General features: G+C 48.2%; 9 protein-coding genes across 9 annotated transcripts; 4 read left to right on the forward strand and 5 right to left on the reverse strand.

Moving 5' to 3' along the window:
- Nucleotides 1-100: 100 nt before the first annotated feature.
- Nucleotides 101-3,658, reverse strand: FAR1 (cyclin-dependent protein serine/threonine kinase inhibiting protein). The gene has a single exon (XM_019127570.1). The coding sequence runs from the start codon at nt 3,425-3,427 to the stop codon at nt 299-301; it is 3,129 nt and encodes a 1,042-aa protein (XP_018988103.1). The 5' UTR covers nt 3,428-3,658; the 3' UTR covers nt 101-298.
- Nucleotides 3,659-4,776: 1,118 nt separating this feature from the next.
- VPS70 (putative zinc metalloprotease) lies at nt 4,777-7,085 on the reverse strand (the record flags this gene model as incomplete). Its single annotated transcript, XM_019130703.1, has 2 exons — nt 4,777-6,935; nt 7,067-7,085. 2 exons carry the CDS (start codon nt 7,083-7,085, stop codon nt 4,777-4,779), a joined length of 2,178 nt encoding a protein of 725 aa, XP_018988104.1.
- Nucleotides 7,086-7,346: 261 nt separating this feature from the next.
- BABINDRAFT_159286 (uncharacterized protein) lies at nt 7,347-8,039 on the reverse strand. Its single transcript, XM_019127571.1, has one exon. The coding sequence runs from the start codon at nt 7,660-7,662 to the stop codon at nt 7,411-7,413; it is 252 nt and encodes an 83-aa protein (XP_018988105.1). The 5' UTR covers nt 7,663-8,039; the 3' UTR covers nt 7,347-7,410.
- A 636-nt stretch (nt 8,040-8,675) lies between these two features.
- Nucleotides 8,676-10,292, reverse strand: BABINDRAFT_31586 (uncharacterized protein; the record flags this gene model as incomplete). Its single annotated transcript, XM_019131550.1, has 1 exon — nt 8,676-10,292. The coding sequence occupies one exon, from the start codon at nt 10,290-10,292 to the stop codon at nt 8,676-8,678; it is 1,617 nt and encodes a 538-aa protein (XP_018988106.1).
- Nucleotides 10,293-10,815: 523 nt separating this feature from the next.
- BABINDRAFT_11148 (uncharacterized protein) lies at nt 10,816-12,489 on the forward strand. Its single transcript, XM_019126843.1, has 2 exons — nt 10,816-10,862; nt 10,917-12,489. The coding sequence occupies exons 1-2, from the start codon at nt 10,833-10,835 to the stop codon at nt 12,009-12,011; spliced, it is 1,125 nt and encodes a 374-aa protein (XP_018988107.1). The 5' UTR covers nt 10,816-10,832; the 3' UTR covers nt 12,012-12,489.
- On the forward strand, nt 12,102-12,491 carry BABINDRAFT_76381 (uncharacterized protein). The gene has a single exon (XM_019132656.1). It carries the CDS (start codon nt 12,191-12,193, stop codon nt 12,449-12,451), a length of 261 nt encoding a protein of 86 aa, XP_018988108.1. The 5' UTR covers nt 12,102-12,190; the 3' UTR covers nt 12,452-12,491.
- Nucleotides 12,492-12,788: 297 nt separating this feature from the next.
- Nucleotides 12,789-13,483, reverse strand: BABINDRAFT_159289 (uncharacterized protein). Its single transcript, XM_019127572.1, has one exon. It carries the CDS (start codon nt 13,256-13,258, stop codon nt 13,076-13,078), a length of 183 nt encoding a protein of 60 aa, XP_018988109.1. The 5' UTR covers nt 13,259-13,483; the 3' UTR covers nt 12,789-13,075.
- A 496-nt stretch (nt 13,484-13,979) lies between these two features.
- BABINDRAFT_5695 (beta-glucosidase) lies at nt 13,980-16,493 on the forward strand (the record flags this gene model as incomplete). Its single annotated transcript, XM_019132267.1, has 1 exon — nt 13,980-16,493. The coding sequence occupies one exon, from the start codon at nt 13,980-13,982 to the stop codon at nt 16,491-16,493; it is 2,514 nt and encodes an 837-aa protein (XP_018988110.1).
- Nucleotides 16,494-16,907: 414 nt separating this feature from the next.
- Nucleotides 16,908-17,588, forward strand: BABINDRAFT_5696 (uncharacterized protein; the record flags this gene model as incomplete). Its single annotated transcript, XM_019132268.1, has 1 exon — nt 16,908-17,588. The coding sequence occupies one exon, from the start codon at nt 16,908-16,910 to the stop codon at nt 17,586-17,588; it is 681 nt and encodes a 226-aa protein (XP_018988111.1).
- Between the last annotated feature and the right edge of the window lie 135 nt (nt 17,589-17,723).

The raw sequence follows: 17,723 nt of genomic DNA on the forward strand, positions 1-17,723 counted from the left end.
AAATATACATCACGTGATTAAAATCACTGGTAGTTTTGGTCGAATATTAGGGTGTTTCAATTTTTAATATCTCGGCAAAATACTAGATGAAATTAACACGCAAACTATGATTTATGCAATATATCTATTACACAGATTTTGGGCTTAATAACCTTCTACGTAACGTTCCCTAAGCAATAGCGCTCTTCCGTGTCATTCATATACGCTTGCATGAGGCATACCAAAATATCTCCCTTTAGCGTTCCACCAGCCACATGTACTTGCATCATAAAATCTCACTATAGACACCAGATAATGCTCAGTCTTGCAACATGCAGTGATACCGTAAATCCTGACAGGCACTTAACACATCATCACGACTGTTTCCGACCCCTTGAAACCTTTGGTAAATACTCTTCAAGGACTCCTGTAGGGTATACATGTACGTCAAGTGATTCTCCCTCGCTATTTCATCCGGTTCACTGGAAAAGCTAGTCTTGCTAGGGGTGTGTTTGCAATTCCTGATAATTCCAAATACTACCGACATGGTTTCTCGTAAAATACTCTCACATAACATGGTGAGCGTAAAGGATCCAGACAGCTGCTTACCAATGGCCCCGATAAGCCTCTTCATGGCTGAGGAAATTATCCGCTCCAATTGTCTCTTTGAGAAGGCACAATCTTTTGGAGACGAAACCGGCATGACAAGCAATGGGAAGTCCATTAACAGCATGTGATTATCCGCCATTTCAACTTGTTGGGGAATAATCGAACTAGTACTCACCAGATCCAAGGGGTAAAAAATACTTTCATCCCATTCCCTATCTTCATGCGTCATCTTGAAATTTGCACAGACCGAGCTATGGGAAACTGCCTTAGACAAGCATGTAAAGCTAAAGTTGAGCAATTCAAACCGCCGGAACTCCTCAGTGAACAGCCTTCCCTGGGGGATGAGGCTTTTAGTTTGCAAGCGCATTTGAATCAGAATCGTCTTGTTGGTACGTTGATGCAAGTCATTCACATTGAACTCAAGGTGTCCAGTGTCGAATTCAACAAACTCCCCATCGTTTTCCACCTTACTGAATCGGAAAATCTCTGGAAATGCCGATTCAAGCTTGATCCTGACTTGGGGTATTAATATTTGCTGGATTCCGACCAAAAAGTCGTCCAACCCAGCTTCCAACTCGTCCAAGGACTGAAACCTCTTGACACGAAAAGAATAGTTTATAACCGCGTTATGGTTTGAATCTTTATCGTGTGTAGCCCCATCGGACCCTTGCTTCGAGAACACAGCCCCAATCTCGATTAGCTTCTCATGACTAGCCGAATAGCTTCCCACGACCACCACACGGATGGTAAATAAATAGTCAAACAAGAATTCGAGACATTTGCGTAATTGTGATTCCCAGTACTCAGGAGTAGGGGGCACAGACTGTACAGGCTGTAAAAAGCAGACGATTTCCTTGATAATAGACCTGTTATCGCGTAGCAGCGAGGGTAACATGGAGATCAACTTGTACGCGTTTTCTAAGCCAAACATGATTTCCTCGTACCCATCAGGTGTGATATCGGGCAAAGAGGGCTCGATAGTCCTTAGTCCATCTATTATGGTTTGCCAGCCATCCCATGTAGGGTCCAAACACCCCACAAAAGTGCCACTCTTGCAAGCCTCACCCCTTCCATTTTTTCCGACAAACACAAGCCCGAGTTTATCGCCAGGTTTAAGGCTATGACGGATTATGACCAAGAGGGATTTCATCTTGGCTGTGTAAGCCTGCGACGAGAAGTTGGTGGTATTTACCAACGACATCACCACAATTAGGACTACCGGCAAGGGCAATGGGGGTGGGATGGATCTGCTCAACACGTCCATGGAAAATTTCAGATGCTTGTTAAGGGGCCGGTTTGCCACATTCACTGACGATGGTATTTCAACATTGCTCAGCCCGGTGATAACCTTTAAAAACGGCCAGGAATTTGTGGTGAGTTGTAATAATGGTAGACGACGAACACCAATATTAAGCATGCGTTTAGTCAAGAGGTTTTCCCATTTGTGCGTGACGATAGGGTTCTTCGAGTAGAGATGCAACTCAAGTAAGGGCGAAATGCGCAAGTCAATAATCAAGGAGTAATCATCAATCTTGTTGAGCGAAACAATATTCTCGGTTAGATTGATCTGTCCAAGAATGGCACTCGAATCCGGATTCAAGATGAGGAGAGCCTTGGTAAAAAGGTAGAGCTGGACAGGGTCCCGCTTCTTACCATCAACACTCAACTCAAACGAGTCCAACACGATCAAATCCCCGAACGTGGAGTGCAACCTTGAGAAAACTGGCAAGCGGGATTTCAAAAAGATAATAACTTCAGCAGCAATGGCTTCGCGCAACTGAAAGTCCTCATCCAGAGCCCACTCTTCGGGAATATCATGTCTCGGGTAAGACAGGTTCGCGGAGGCAAGGGGGGGTTTGATCTCGAGGAGTAATGGTACAGTCAAGGGGGAAGATCTTCCAAAGGTTAAATCTTTGTTTTCCAAAATTATATCCACTTGTGGACTCAAAAGTTGTTGGACTCTATTATCTTTGTTGCGAAGCCAAAAATGTTCACCCGAGTTGATCACCGAAGCCAAAGTTCCATAACCAGAAAGAGGTGAACTAATCGTGTCTGGCTCTTTCCCTCCTCCACCCGCGCGTGGCGGAGTCAAGAGCTGTGCCAGGAGGCTTTTGCTAACAGGAGTGACAGGAGTGGGCGCGTAGCGAGCAGATATGGTCGAGGAAGGTTGTATATTACCCGGGGATTGGAAAGGACCCTCCCTCTCTTCCGAAGTAAGAACCTCCCGGATAATTCTTGCCTGTATAAAACCATCGTCACATTGGGTCTTTTTCTTGCAAATGAAACACTCTGGCAATGTTTCTACATGCACCGGGTCAACCATCGACTTGTAGCAATCATAATGGGCGTGGTGGGAACAGGTCAAACTAAGGTATCGTTCTCCCGGTAGGCTGTTTACCATCATTTCTGAGCAGAAACAACACATGCGTGTAACGAAGTTATCGTTGGTATTGCGGAAGGAGGTGGGGGGTTCGTTAAAAAATACCGAGGTGGTATCAATGAGGCTTCTGGGCAGTGACTGACTGTCATGAGACGCAACAGATGCTACTCTGGGAGACTGTGATGGGGAATCCTCAAATATATTACCGAAAAGCGGCCCTCGGGTAGACTGAGATAGGCGGCCCAAGGGTGAGTCAAAACTGTGGTCATGGGGCATGCTATTGTCTTTCTGGGAGGATGGAGGAGGTGTCAAAACTTGAACCACATCCAGGGGTGGAACCTCCCGTGTCTTGGACCTCACCCTCGAGACACCAAACATTCTCTTCAAAGACAGGGCTGATTTCCTAATGGAACCCGAGCTCTTTGGCGTAGTTGGATCGTGATTAGACATCGGTGGCATATAGTAGAGAAGTATAATAAAAGCACCTGGTGGCGTTGACAAAGATATATAACCCTCACTAACAATTAAGCCTTGCCATGTACAGCGGGTCAGGAAACGCTTGTACGGCTAGGCCCACCCGGTATTGCCATGCATTGGACGTGACGCATCTAATCAAGGTTGGAGTGAATAATTAACCGCTTTAAGAGATATAGTTTGTATCAACGGAAGTAACTGCTAGATGGAAATTTGTGCTTTAGCAATTAGGTGAGCAGGCGGAGGCAGCATAGCACTATCCGGCCACCAAATATGCTGCAAGGGATTCACAGCTATCCAGATGCATGTGGAGTAAGCCATGCATCGTAAATGTTTCAGTTACGCACAAAGGTCAGACATGCGCCAAAATAAACTCTGATATTACGGGGACGTCAAACCTTTTTGGGGCAACATATTATGCGATTGCTAATGTACCGCAAGCAGTGATGATATATACGCATGGAGATATGGAAGTACCGGGATCATTACCCTCTAGAATACACCATAAAGGCAAGGAGGTGGTTACGTACGCTATTCTAAATGCCTTTGCCACAACATGCCTTTGAGTAAAGTGAGACATCGGTCCTTGCTTTTAGCCAAGACACGGCTAAGAGCTGTAAACTTTCACATTTTGAAAAATGTCACACTGAAACGCTACCAGGGTACCCAACAGAGCTTTTACAAATTATTCTAGTAACAGATGCTTGTGATAAAGCTTACTCGGAGTGGGCTGCTATCAATCTTTTATGTTGGATACTGACGTCTCGTAGTTGACGGCTGAAATAGTTGAACTACTGGCTGGATAGTGGCTCTGCATTATTGGCAAGACTGAATATAAGCATTCGTACTAGTCCTACACCCGATCTGTTTGACGTTGGCACTGAAACAGTATTTACCAGCGCCTCCGGGGGTCGATCTACTGCCACAGACAATGGAATCATGAAACTTAATCTATGCCATTTTCCCCGGTATGATTCAAGATAAAAGTCAGCCTAGCCCTGATTGATAAGCTACAGTCCTAATTAGCGTTGACTCTATACCCAATAACTATGCTAGTCATTAATTGTTGGCCAGAGTCAACGCCCCGTTGTATGGGCCCTGGTTAGATATTTATAGTGAAAATTCCCCTTAAAAGGTCAAATTCATACTATTTAAACAGGTGACATAGAGGGCGTCTCCTCGGTAACCCACAAACACCATTGACTCTTTCTACCCCTCTGATCTTAATCCACACACCAATTTCAAACAGCTCTTTTATAACATCTGAAAACAGTCCACCTAAAATCTACACCTGTTTTTAAACCTTGCCATAGATTATTGAAAAAGTCCGTGGGTTACTTAAGATTGTAACTAACCCTCTTGGCCGTCTTGCGCAAAACACCGATCCGCCCCACAAGTCCGTCGATATCCTCATCCTCGATGGCCTCCCTTATACCTGGGAGCGTTTGCCCGGCATAACCGGTGTATCTGCCGGCAGCAAACACAATGTGCCTGAACCACGATCTGTCCTTCAAACCAGCCTCGTCCAAGAAGTTTCTTTCAAAGTATTGGAGTCTCTTGTTATAGGACACTAAGCGGAAGTGCAACTTGATCCTGTCCCACCAGTGGAGGAACTCACGGTTTTCCGCGTCCTCTTGCAACTCCTCGGCAGCGACGTCAAACAGATACGATGCCTTGATCAACCGCTGCAAATCGGCACGGGCATGCGTCACCTCGGAGTGAAGGAAAACCCGCTCGCTCGCGGTCCGGCGACGTCTGTGGTGGCAAGCATGCAGGCCAGCGGAGCGGCGGGTAGACGCGACATAGCCCTGAGGAACCCTGTAAGCCCCGTTGGTGGCCCGTTTGATGAAACGCTCATTGGAATCGTGGGCCGCTTCCACAATGCCCGCTGTTTGGTTTAACCAACTCTCGGGAATGCCAGCAATGGCTTCATCAAAGTATTCGCTGACTTTGAGGGCATACTCGTTAAGGCGAAAGTCAATGACCTCGCGTTCTGCCAACTTGAGCACCACCACCCCCAAGTACTTGGCAATGGTGTTGTGGTAGACAAAACCTGGATCGCCAAAGTGGGTCATCCAGTAGTAGGAATCGTAGTTCGAGTGGTAGTGGTACAACGTGTCGTTACGGTAACCCCCGAAACCAAGGTCTGCGGACGGAATTCCGAGATGGTCGAGGAACACTGTGTAGTCCGAGCCGCTACCCAAGGCCAGAATCCGGTCTTTGCTTTCAGCTTGGAAGTGCTCGTAGAGCGAGCCTCCCTTTGGATATGGCACCAATTCTGCGGCACTCCGCAAAACGTGATTCAACACGGGAGAGGCCCCTAAGCCAAGCTTGGTGCCAGTGACAGCGGCGTCGATGTTCAAGTACGCCACCACATTGCGCTGAAGAAGCTTTGAAAACGTCTCGCCAAATTCGGTACTCCCGAGCAAGCCGTATTCCTCACCGTCCCAGGATGCGAGAATGATGGTTCTGAGCGGTTTCCATCCGGACTTTTGCAATTCATAGAGCCCTCTGGCGACTTCAAGAAGCGCTGCCGAGCCTGAGTTGGGGTCGCCCGCGCCCCCCTTGATCCATGCGTCGCGGTGGTTTCCAACAATAATCACCTCGTCCTTATGCAGTCCCTGGATCTCACCGTAGACGTTCCAGATCGGCGTGATGTTGAACGTTTGGTTAGAGTACAAGTTGAGGGTGTAGTTTGGGTTAGGACCAACGTTGTACTTGTACCCCGGGAGCTCCCCCTTCCAGGAGTGGCCAAGCGTTTTACCAAACCCATTCAAACGGGCTAGGATTGGTTTTATCTCGCGATAGCTGATGGGCAAAACCGGGATTTTGGGAGTAGAGTTGAACGGATCGCCGCGCTTTGCGCCCTTCTTGGAGCCGTAGCCTGGAGTGGTAGGGTCACCAGGCTGGATTGACAAAAACTGGACGGATCCGCGCTGCACGGACGATTCCTGGCGGGCAGGCCCGTCTGGGTATTGCTTGAAACCGTTGGCAGGGGTGATTCCAAAGTCATCACCAGGGTCTGAGTAGATGAGAACTCCCACGGCGCCGAAATCCTGTGCAAACTTGACCTTTAAGCCGCGGAAGATGCGCCCGTAGCGCACAATGGCAATTTTTCCGGAAATGTCCACTCCGCTGGCATTCAACCGGCGAAAGTCTTCAATGGTACCGTAGTTCGCGTAGATGTACTCAGCGGTGACGTTGCCGTTTCCGGCGTATCCCAAAAAGGTTGGCACCAAGTCGTCGCCGTGGGACGTAGGGTCGATAATCTCGTCTTCCTTCAACGGCGCCGAGTAGACGGTAGAGCCGTTTTCGAGAAGGTTTAGAGCATGGTCTTCAGGATAGGATAAATAAACGTCGTAGGTGTCAATTGAGGCGGTAAAGCCGTACTCAGTAAACTTTTCCTGGGTCCACTCGGCCAAACTAAGGCCGTGCCCTGCGAGGTGGGGCTCAGCGGTGTATTTTTCGCTCCAGTTACCGGCCAAGTTTGTTTCTAGGGCGGTGAGATACGTGGCAATGTTAAGGTTGCCAAGCGGGGCGGCAGTAAACAGGGCGGTGAAGTTGTGGCCGTGGAGGGCGGCCAAGGCAAGCAAAACCGTGCCCCCAACAATATATTTGAGCGACTTTCGGGACGAAGGGACATAATTGTCTCCCAGATTTATCTTTGCGTCTTTTTCCATAGCAGCAAAGATGAGTGTTTAATTGAGGAGTGAAAGAGGAAGGGTTTGCTGAGGCTTGCTGAGGGGGGAGGGGGTTTATGTAGATAAGCAACGCTGCGGCACGTGCACACGGATAGTCACTATAGTAACGGCACCCACCAGGGCGTGCGGCACTGTGTAACTGTGGTGGGCCCAAGAGGGGAGCATCATATAGCAGCAAATTAAGGATTGTACGGAGAAGTAGTCTTTGGTAATCATCGAATCAAATTATTATCTGGTTTACGTATTTAATACCACCATGTATTAATGCTAAAAATCCTGGTCAGCTATGGCTTTGCTAGTATTACAGATACAGGAATCAAGAACTTGGAGCTTAGAGCTAGAAGGGCATAGCTTTCTGTCTTTAGAGGCTTCTCCACATTGGCGAATAGGGGAATTTGAAAGGTATAACGGTGCCAGAATGGGTACGAGTACTTGGAGTACACGTGTAATGTGGGAGCTGACAGTGATAGATGCACGAATGTGATGGGATGGTGTGATATTTGCTGGCGATAACGTCATAAAGGCAAGTATACGATATATTTTGGATTTACAAACCAAGGTGAACTGGTGTATAGCGACTGGGGTTAGAAGTCTGCAAGAGTCATCCAGAGCGTCTAATACAGCCACAGCTCTAGATCTGAAGGCCTATGTGCTCATGAACCTGGATGCTTCACAAAGTGTAGTGAGATTAATTTTTGGAGATTATGAATTATATCAAAGATGCGCTGATCATCAAAAGTCACCAGAGAGGACCTGGACATACAATAATAATCGTAAAACACCGGATCCGAAAGTCAAGCCTAAGAATTAGCACATCTTCGGTGTGATCTTTGATGTCCGGGGAATAAAAGCTGCGTATTTAGCTAAGTAACGGAATACTCAATTATAAGTTCACGCCCAATAATCGTTTTGAGATTAAAACTACATAAATAGTACTAGGTATCACGATTAGTAAATATAAAAGACAACAGCGATATGATCAAATCCCCGAGTAGGAGAAAAGACAGATGTGCAGAGTCACCTAGCTGATATCCAGTATTCATTCCAACGTATCGACCAGAGTAATATCCGAGAATACATGAAATCGCAAATTAGTGCTTATGAGTGAACTTGGCGGGCGAAGGCTTGGACATTGTGGAAGAGGATGTGACATAGTAGAAAATGAAGCGGTAGGTGGCGAGAGGTGCCACCTAAGAGACCGGGTCAAACAAAACACAGAATGGAAGGATAAAGGGCTGGTGGATAAGCTGACCTATATAATATAGACATTCAGAAACCACAACCTATAATTACATAGAACAGACGGGGGACACTAATCGCAAGACGGACTGGGCGATATCAACTCAGGAAATCACAATACATCCGAGAAAGGGACAAACCCAGTCTATCTTCTGATATACCCTCTCCCAAGCCACGGCGACAGACAACGCCGTCATGCCATACCATCGTTCAATATCATTGCCTTATGCCGACAACTAGTCCCAGAATAATCCGCACGGAAGCCACAGACAGCCCAGCCTTTCCCATAGCACTCAGAATAGCCCTAAGAATAACTCGAACAAACTCACCGACAACGTAAGCGCGATAATCAAAATAATCATCCAGGTGATCCTGGACGAGTTCCGCTCGTTAATTGAATCCGTAATAATGTCTCCAAACTCCAAAAACACCTTGCATCGGTCGTTGATCACCGACACACGCTCCTCGATCTCCAAGTAATCTCTTACAGCGTTGTACAATGGATGCAACGACGGTTCAAACGACCAAAAGAACTCGGGCGTGTCGAGGATTTTTGACGAGAGATTTACATCCACACGCAACTTGAATAACTTGCCCGACTTCTTCAACAACTGCTCACGCTTCATACCAAGTCGGCCTGTGAGAGCCAACCGTTTCGGTAGTTTGCTCACACTGGCAAGCGTGTGAACCATGCGCGACTCGAACATTGAAAGCTTAGTCGACTGCGCAATGGCGTGCGACATGGTCAACTTGATAAGGTGATCGCCCGAGCGGAGCGTGATCATGTCATTATAAATGCGCGGGCGCAGCACCAACGTGTCGTACTCGAAGAAAAACTCCTCGGTCTCGATATCGTTTTCCGAAATTGGATTCACAAGCAACGAGTCAAAGTCGTCGTACGTATCACCATCGTCATCCATGTATGGCGCGAGTGATGTTGCCTTGGCAAACGCCAAATCTGCCAAGATGTTCTTCTCGTGGATCTCAGAAAAGTTCCAGAACACCACCACGCCGTAGCTGAAGATGAACATCTCCGCATGCTTGGAGAAATCCACGCCATCCGGTGTCGGGGAGCCGCTCGTTACCGGTGGCGGAACGTACTTCGGAGCAAAGAACTGCGGCTCCGACGGGTCAAATGGTCCGTTTTCGTTATTCTCCTCCGGATGCATAAGGATGTTGTTGATATCCCCGGGCGTTTCGACCCCGGAGTAGTACTCGTACAAGTGGTCAGCGTTTTCCGCACGATCAATAAAGTTTTCCATGAGAATGTTGCCGCGCTGTGTTTTGACGCTGTTGTTCGAGCGCACGCGGTAGCCGTCGAGCCCGGGGAGCAACGGGAGGTAGTACGGCACGTAGAGCACGTTGTCATAGAGGCGCGGGGAGGTTTCGTGGAGGTTCTGGAGGAAGGCCGATGTGCTTTCGAGGTCGAAGCCGCCGCTGATCAAGTATGCGGTTACACGCGACAACTCCTGTGCACGCACCTCCTTGGGCATCATCTCCGCGCGCGACCGTTGCGTCGCGTGGGGGCGCGCATGGGAGTCATGCATCTGCACGTCTTGCTCGTCGTCTGGGATAAGCACCAACTTCTGGGAGGTTTTGGATGTTCTGGACGGAAGTGATTGAGAGAGTTTGGGGATAGCCCGCATGTTTTTACGGGTGGCCGGGCGGCTAGGAGAGTGTGACTCGCCACTCATACGCGGTGGAACCCGGCGCTGGGCCGAAGGGATATCGCTGACATCGGAGAGCAAGTTTGATACGGAAATGTCGCTGAACTTGGTCTGTTTCGCATGCTGTGTGAAGTTGGACCCCGCGAACGGCGCGGACCGTCCGCGTGTGTGAGCATTACGCGAGTCTGTCACCAAAATCAGCGGTGACCGTTTTGCCGTGGGCTTCTGTAGTTTATCAGACATGGAAAAATGGAGTGGAGAATGCAACGAGAATGCAATGGGGTTGCGGATGAATTTATTGAATGCAGTTTTGCTGAGCCGCGCACCTGGCAAATTTTAAGGGTACCGGTCGGTGCAGGAGGGGATCTGGATACGCGACGGAAGTTTGATGAGGGATAAACCAGACGTGATAGGGAATATACTGTTATATATTCCGAGGCTCAGACGTCGATAAAAATCAGTGTAGGTATTAGGGACCTTAAACCCTGATGCGAGGGACCATGAGAAGCTGCGGGTTTGGTTTTGCCTTGAGAGTATTCGCCTCTTAGCTCTATCGGATGCAATATCTCAGCATTTGTAAACACCTCTAAAACGATTTATTTCGGGGGTTTAGACACCTTATTTGATTATATGAGGTAGATATGAAATTTTCCAAGACAATGATTTAAACACCGATCGGTATCAATGGTCGTGCGCTTGCCGTCACCAGTTATATACCGGCTATATCGAATCATATACACAAAACACCTTTGATAAGCTCCAGATTGACCCGAGTTACAACTAATGTCAAAGTACTCAGAACTCCCAGATGTGGTATGCATTCTTGAGCGAACTTTTCCTTTTGGCCAGAGACTAATAACCCCCCAGGAGGTGGACGCCCAGGACTGTTTTGAAACGTCTGACGTGGACGAGGTGGAATCGATAGACACGTCAGTTTATGAAGCGGAGGAGAAGGACATAGACCAGTCGAAAGTTTTACCCGAGCATGCTAGGTTGCGGTTTGAGAACTACCTCATTGATGGCTGTCGGGTGGATTTCAGCGATTCCATCGTGCCAAAGAAAGGCTCCTATGCCAGCGCGCACCTCGCGGAAACCCCTGCGCAAAAATTGCTCAGAATCAGAAGGGAATTGGAAGAGCTAGCGCTTGTTCAGGATGAGAGCGCTGTGCTAAAACACGAACTAGAGGGGTTGCAATCTATGGTGCAGAAATTGAACCAAAAGCCCGTGGGTCCATCCGTTGTGAGCTATCAGCCGGAGTCTACACCAGAGTCCGGTGTGGCTCTCCCACCCAAACAAGGAATCCAACTGGTGCAGGAATTTTTGTTGTTGGAGTCGCGGTTGGCCAAGTTGGAAGCTGTTGTAGGCTATGACTTTATCAACAGTGAAGCCAAACAGTCAATCCAGGCCCTAATTAATGATCTTTCCAGAAAGATCAACATCCTCTACATGGAGTCAGAGCTGCTAAAGGCTGACGGCGAGGAGAAGCGGTTTGCCAAGCTTCTTGCGTCGGTGGCAGAACTTAATAAAAAGTCGGAAATGATCTACGCGAGAAGAAATACCTCCGCTACCATTTCCTCGCTCATGGATGGTGAGACCTCCCACACCGAGCCCCACACCGAGCCCCACACAGACCTCCACACTGCGCCCCCGGAAGCAAAAAAATTGTTAGAGCTATATGCCAAGTTTCGGCAAATATCGCAACTGGACTCGACAACGCGGCATATCGTTGATAGACTACGCTCGCTACATGAGATGCACACCCAAATATCCCATTCTCTTTCCGTATGCGAATCCATAAGTGACACGGTAACAGATGTGACAGAGAGCATTGACCATTGGCAAGCTGCCATCAGAGTTGTGGAGGAAAAGTTGGCGAAAGAGCAGGGTGTATGGAACCGGAGCTCAGCAGAGATACTCAGGATGCTTGAAAAGCTCGAAACAAGAGTCGGGACTCTTGAGTAGGTATCCTCCAATGCACGATTTGTGATTCTTGTTGCGTGTTTGAGTTGAGGGTTTCCGATCAGCAATCGATGGTTGACAATACAACGCAGTGCCAAGCGAACGATAGCTACTGACTCAGACGTGCGGAAAATTCCAGGATTGTAAGATTCGTGCCCTCCGTTAACGTTCAAATCATTCGCATGGGCCAGAATCCGAGAGTGCGCGTCTGTGTGTTAGATGCCCTCATAATAGTACACTCGGGTGGTAATGCGAATAAGTCACAGAGCCAACATACCAACAGTCGTTATACCGAGTTTGATTTCCTTGGCAGGAGAAGAATTAGGGATACATTGATGGATTTTCAAGTTAAAGTAGGTGAATTTCATTGCAATCTAGGGCGTGCATTTAGTTTATGTCCTTTGCCGTATGTTTATTTCGTCATTTTTCTCTTTTCCTGTTAATCGGCCTTTTCAAACCAACAGAGTTAGGTTCTAGATCGAATATTATTTTTTGGTTTTTAAATGTACCAACTGTTACCTCATATTCATGGAAAGAGCCATCGGAATAACTGATAGGCTATAACGGATTATGATAATGGCATGGTCTGATACAAACGCACGTGAATGTTATACAAGTAGGGGGAGAATTACCAGGGCTGATCTGAGGAACTAATGTTGATCATAAAAGAATCAACTATAGCTGTGAAAGATAAATCGCCAATAATAAAATCCTAGGTTGTCTCGAAGTGGGCGATACGCGGAGAAAATTAGTTATCTCTCAGGGCTTAGAGTAAACCCCAAGCATTCAGAGGGCCTGAAAGAATACTAGCATAGTACATTGCGATAACAAATGCCTACGGTACTTATGCATCTAACCATACAATCCTGGGGCCGAGATGCAACTTGATTAAATTTCCTCATTTACGTAATATCCAAAAGGATACATTAGCCAATGGAATTGGAACCGAAAAGTACAAACAGGGGTGTCAACACCTCTCCTTCGAGATGTATGGAACAAAGTGTCGATGGCCGCGCTTTCACCTGAGTTTATAGCTTAGGACCGGTCAGGCATAAAACTGGGGCTTGTCAGTTGTTACGAGGGTCATTGGATAAAAGCACATAGCAAAGCGACTTTGATGGAATCCCATTCAACCTCGATGTAGACACTCCACAGATATTAACACCGAATGTATGACAGAGCCGTATTCCATGCGATGTGACCTTTCCTTCAGCGGAAACTGTTGGGAAAGTGGCTTTCGCATTTATCATAGGTACGGCAAGTCATTGATTCACCCACGGGACATGTTTCCTCCCTGTTGCAGTGATTGTCGGTAAAATTAGCCAGCCCCCTTACACGCTATATTAACCCTATTAGTCTTGTACGTCGCCCCTTACCGCGTGAAATTCTATCCTCGGCCTCCCTTTAGGACTAATGACTTGGTCATCCCTGGTTATTTCTAGTCTGATTTTCCGAAGGCTACTTTCTCAGTTGCCTTTGTTCTAAACAAAAGCACTACGTTAAATAATATTGTTCGTATACAACGTAAGCGTTATGACTCACCGTCTTGCCTGCTCCTGTGCAACTTTTCGGATGCCCCAGAAAAAAGCATACCCCACAATTCATGACGTTGTGCGTTTTTCGGGTGATCTTTGAATCCTTTACTGAGCGCAGACGTACTGCTTCGGGATATCCTGTTGAATGCATGCATGTCTAATTCTCGTCTTGGGTTCTACGATGAATATCCACTTCCAAGACATCATTAAGGTTGGGCCCTCGTATCCCCGCGTTTTTTTTTGGAGGCTAAACGCCGAGGCAATTGTTATTCCATCACGAAGCTGGCTCAATGATGAATCGAGGTGGCCTGATACGCTCTCCCCCATCTCCAGGCTGTGCGTGCTGCTCATGCTACTTAAAGCAGAGCCCCTGCTTTTCTTCTCCTCTCAATACCTGCTCCTTATACAACTCTGCTGGTTTTTCTTTTCAGTAGCAATGCCATTGGATATCGAACACGTTATTTCGCAGTTGACCTTGCGCGAAAAGGTCGAGTTGGTGTCGGGGATCGACTTCTGGCATACCAAGGCCGTTGAACGGCTCAACATCCCTTCGTTGCGGTTCTCCGACGGTCCTAACGGGATAAGAGGCACCAAGTTCTTCAACGGTGTCAAGTCTGGCTGTTTCCCATGTGGGACCTCGCTCGGCTCCACCTTTGACAAGGAGTTGTTAGAGGCCGCTGGTCGGCTTATGGCAACCGAGGCCAAGTTTAAGGGCGCCCACGTTATTTTGGGGCCTACCTGTAACATTCAGAGATCGCCTCTCGGTGGCAGAGGCTTTGAGTCCTTTTCGGAAGACCCGTCGTTGTCCGGTTTGGCCACGGCGGCCGTCATCAAGGGTATCCAATCAGAAGGGATCGTTGCTACAATTAAGCACTTCGTGGCGAACGACTTGGAGGATGAACGGAATTCGATCAATGCCATCATCTCCCAGAGAGCCTTGAGAGAAGTGTACTTGAAGCCGTTTCAGATCGCCGTGCGCGACGCCGAGCCTAAGGCGTTGATGACCTGCTATAACAAGGTCAACGGCGAGCACGTTTCGCAGTCCAAGTACTTGTTGACCGACATTTTAAGAAACGAATGGCAGTGGGATGGAACCATCATGAGCGATTGGTTCGGTGTGTACTCGATCAAGGCGTCTATTGACGCCGGTTTGGACATTGAAATGCCGGGCCCTCCACTCATGAGAAACGTCGCCGGTTTGATCCACGCAATCACCACCACCGAGATCCACTCCGATGTGATCGACGACAGAGTTCGCAATGTGTTGAAGTTGGTCAACAACTGTGCCAACGCCAATGTTTCCGACGGGGAAACCGACGGAAATAACACCAAGGAGACCGGCCAAAAGTTGAACGCGATCGGGTGCGCTGGGGTTGTTTTGTTGAAAAATGAGAACAACTTTTTACCGTTACTGAAGACCGATAACGTGGCAGTGATTGGTCCTAATGCCAAGATTGCTCGTTATTGCGGCGGTGGTTCCGCCAGCATGGTCACCTACTACGCCATTACTCCGTATGAGGGGATTGAGAGAAAGTTGGACGCTAAGCCAGCCTATGCCATTGGAACCTCCATCCACAAGACCTTGCCAGGGTTGGGATCCCATTTGGTGTCTCCAGACGGAGCGGTGGGCTACACCACCAACGTGTACTTGGAGCCTCGGGAGGCCAAAAACCGTACGTACGTGGAGACAATCGCTATGTCCGATTCCTCCTTCCACTTGTTCGACTACAAGCACCCAAAGATCTCGGGCAACCTCTTCTACTTTGACCTTGAAGGGACCTATACTCCAGAGGAAACTGGCGAGTATGACTTTGGGGTGGCCTGTCTCGGCACTGCCGAGTTGTTCATCGACGGGAAGCTCGTGGTGGACAACAGGACTTCCCAAACTCCCGGGCCAACAGGTTTGGGGTCCGGTGCAGCCGAGAAGATCTCCACTGTGGCCCTCACCAAGGGCCAGAAGTACACCGTAAAGATCTACTTTGGCTCGGCTCCAACGTGCAAAGTCAAGTCTGCAGACACGGTCTCCACCAACGGTGGTGGGAGCTTGTCTTTTGGGGCCATCAAGAAGAGCAGCCCGGAGGAAAATATTGCCGCTGCTGTGAAGGTAGCCAAGGCCAACGACAAGGTGGTGTTGTGCATCGGGACCTCAAAGGACTGGGAGTCTGAAGGGGTCGATCGTCCAGACATGGACTTGCCTCGCAACCAGGAGGAGTTGGTTCTTCGTGTGTTGGAGGCGAATCCAAACACTGTGATTGTCAATCAGTCCGGAACGCCAGTTACTCTCAGTGCAGAGGTTGTGGCCAAGACCCCCGCCTTGTTACAGGCGTGGTTCGGAGGTAACGAGACTGGTAATGTAATTGCCAACATCTTATTTGGTGATGTGAACCCAAGCGGAAAGTTGCCATTGACGTGGCCGAAGAAGCTCGAGGACAACCCGGCGCACTTGACCTACAAGTCTGACAGAGGCCAGTGTGTGTACGGGGAGGACGTCTACGTGGGCTATAAATGGTACGAAAAGAACAAAATCGAACCTTTGTTCGCCTTTGGGCACGGTTTGTCGTACACCAGCTTTAAGCTCAGCGATTTGGGAGTCCAACGCGACGCTAAAACGTTCACCGTGAGCGTCACCGTCACCAACACCGGTGACAGGGACGGTGCTGAGGTGGTGCAGGTGTACTTAGCTCCACCGACTTCATACGATATTCAGGCCATCAGCAGACCGAATAAGGAGTTGAAGGACTTTGCCAAGGTCTTTGTCAAGGCTGGGGCTAGCAAACGCGTCGAAATCACCCTGGATTTGAAGTACGCTACATCCTTCTTTGACGCGTATAAGAACAAGTGGTGCTCCGTCAAGGGCGAGTACACGGTACTTGTGGGTAACAGTTCGGACAATATTTCGCTCGAGGGAACGGTTAAAGTCGATAAGACTGTGTTCTGGAGTGGAGTCTGATTCGTGGGATGTGGGCGGTAGAGTCATTTTCTTAATTTAAATCTATGAGTATATTTAGACGTAGCAGCATAAATGGTGCTTACGGGAAAGGCTTTTTTTTTACACAAACAGCCTTCAACCCCGGAGAAATATCCCATTCCTGGCTATGACAGCCATCTCTCTATGTGGGATACATTCTGCCCGCGCAACTTGGTTCGCGCTATCTGCATGCACATCCGGGCGATATGCTTCATGCACTTAGGGGCCCTCAGATATGCGCTTAAAACACGGTATGCGCCTAGCCACTTTAATGCTTCAACGGCTTTTCGGAAACCCGTGGATTTACAGGTATAAAAGTATTTTACAAAGCATGGTTTGTACCGTTCTAAACAATACAGCCTTGATATCCACTCATGTTCCCTCTCTCATTCCGAAATGACCCAGTTGACATACGCTGAGGGATTGATTCAGCAATATGCTTCCCTCTTCAAGGAAGCTACTTCTCATAGCCTTACGACCGAGCTCTGTAAGGGTACGTTATCCGATGCCAGGCTTTTAGTCTATTTGATCCAGGACTTGCTCTATTTTAACGTCGGGTTGAGGCTCTTTGGCAGAGCGTTGACTCTCTGTGACGACGTTTCGGCGTCCATTGTGATTGCCAAGCAAATCGGTTTTGTCTCCAACGCGGAGAATGACTATTTTTACAAGGCCATCGAGGAACTCTCCACCAGCTTTTCTCCAGAACAGGTCAGGCAGATGGAACAAACCATATTGCCAGCCGTCGAAATGTATATTGCGTATATGGAGGATTTGACCCACAATCCTTCTATCACATACGCGCAGGTAATCACCTCTTTGTTCGTTATGGAGCGCGTGTACTTGGAGTGGGCCGACAATGCCATCACGGACCAGATTATCCCCACCAAACTTGCCTTCAAGTACAACGAATGGATTGTATTGCACAGTGGCGAGGCATTTACCCAGTTCGTGAAGTTTTTGGAAAGCGAGGTTAACCGCTGCGGCGATTCGGCTGCCTCCAGAAACAGCTTTTTGGCTACGTTGGAGTACGAAGTGGGGTTCTTTGACGAATGCTACGACCAGGAATTGTTGAAATAGAAAACTGGCGGGTTTATAACTTGCAATAATTATTAGTGGTATGGTCAGCGCCATAATATACCACCCAATGATACCATAGAATCTGGATAACTAGTGAGATGTAGGTAGAGAACCAGTACAAATCACAAGCATCCT

The sequence above is a fragment of the Babjeviella inositovora genome (assembly GCF_001661335.1).
Source record: "Babjeviella inositovora NRRL Y-12698 unplaced genomic scaffold BABINscaffold_1, whole genome shotgun sequence".
In the NCBI taxonomy this organism is placed as follows: domain Eukaryota; kingdom Fungi; phylum Ascomycota; class Pichiomycetes; order Serinales; genus Babjeviella; species Babjeviella inositovora.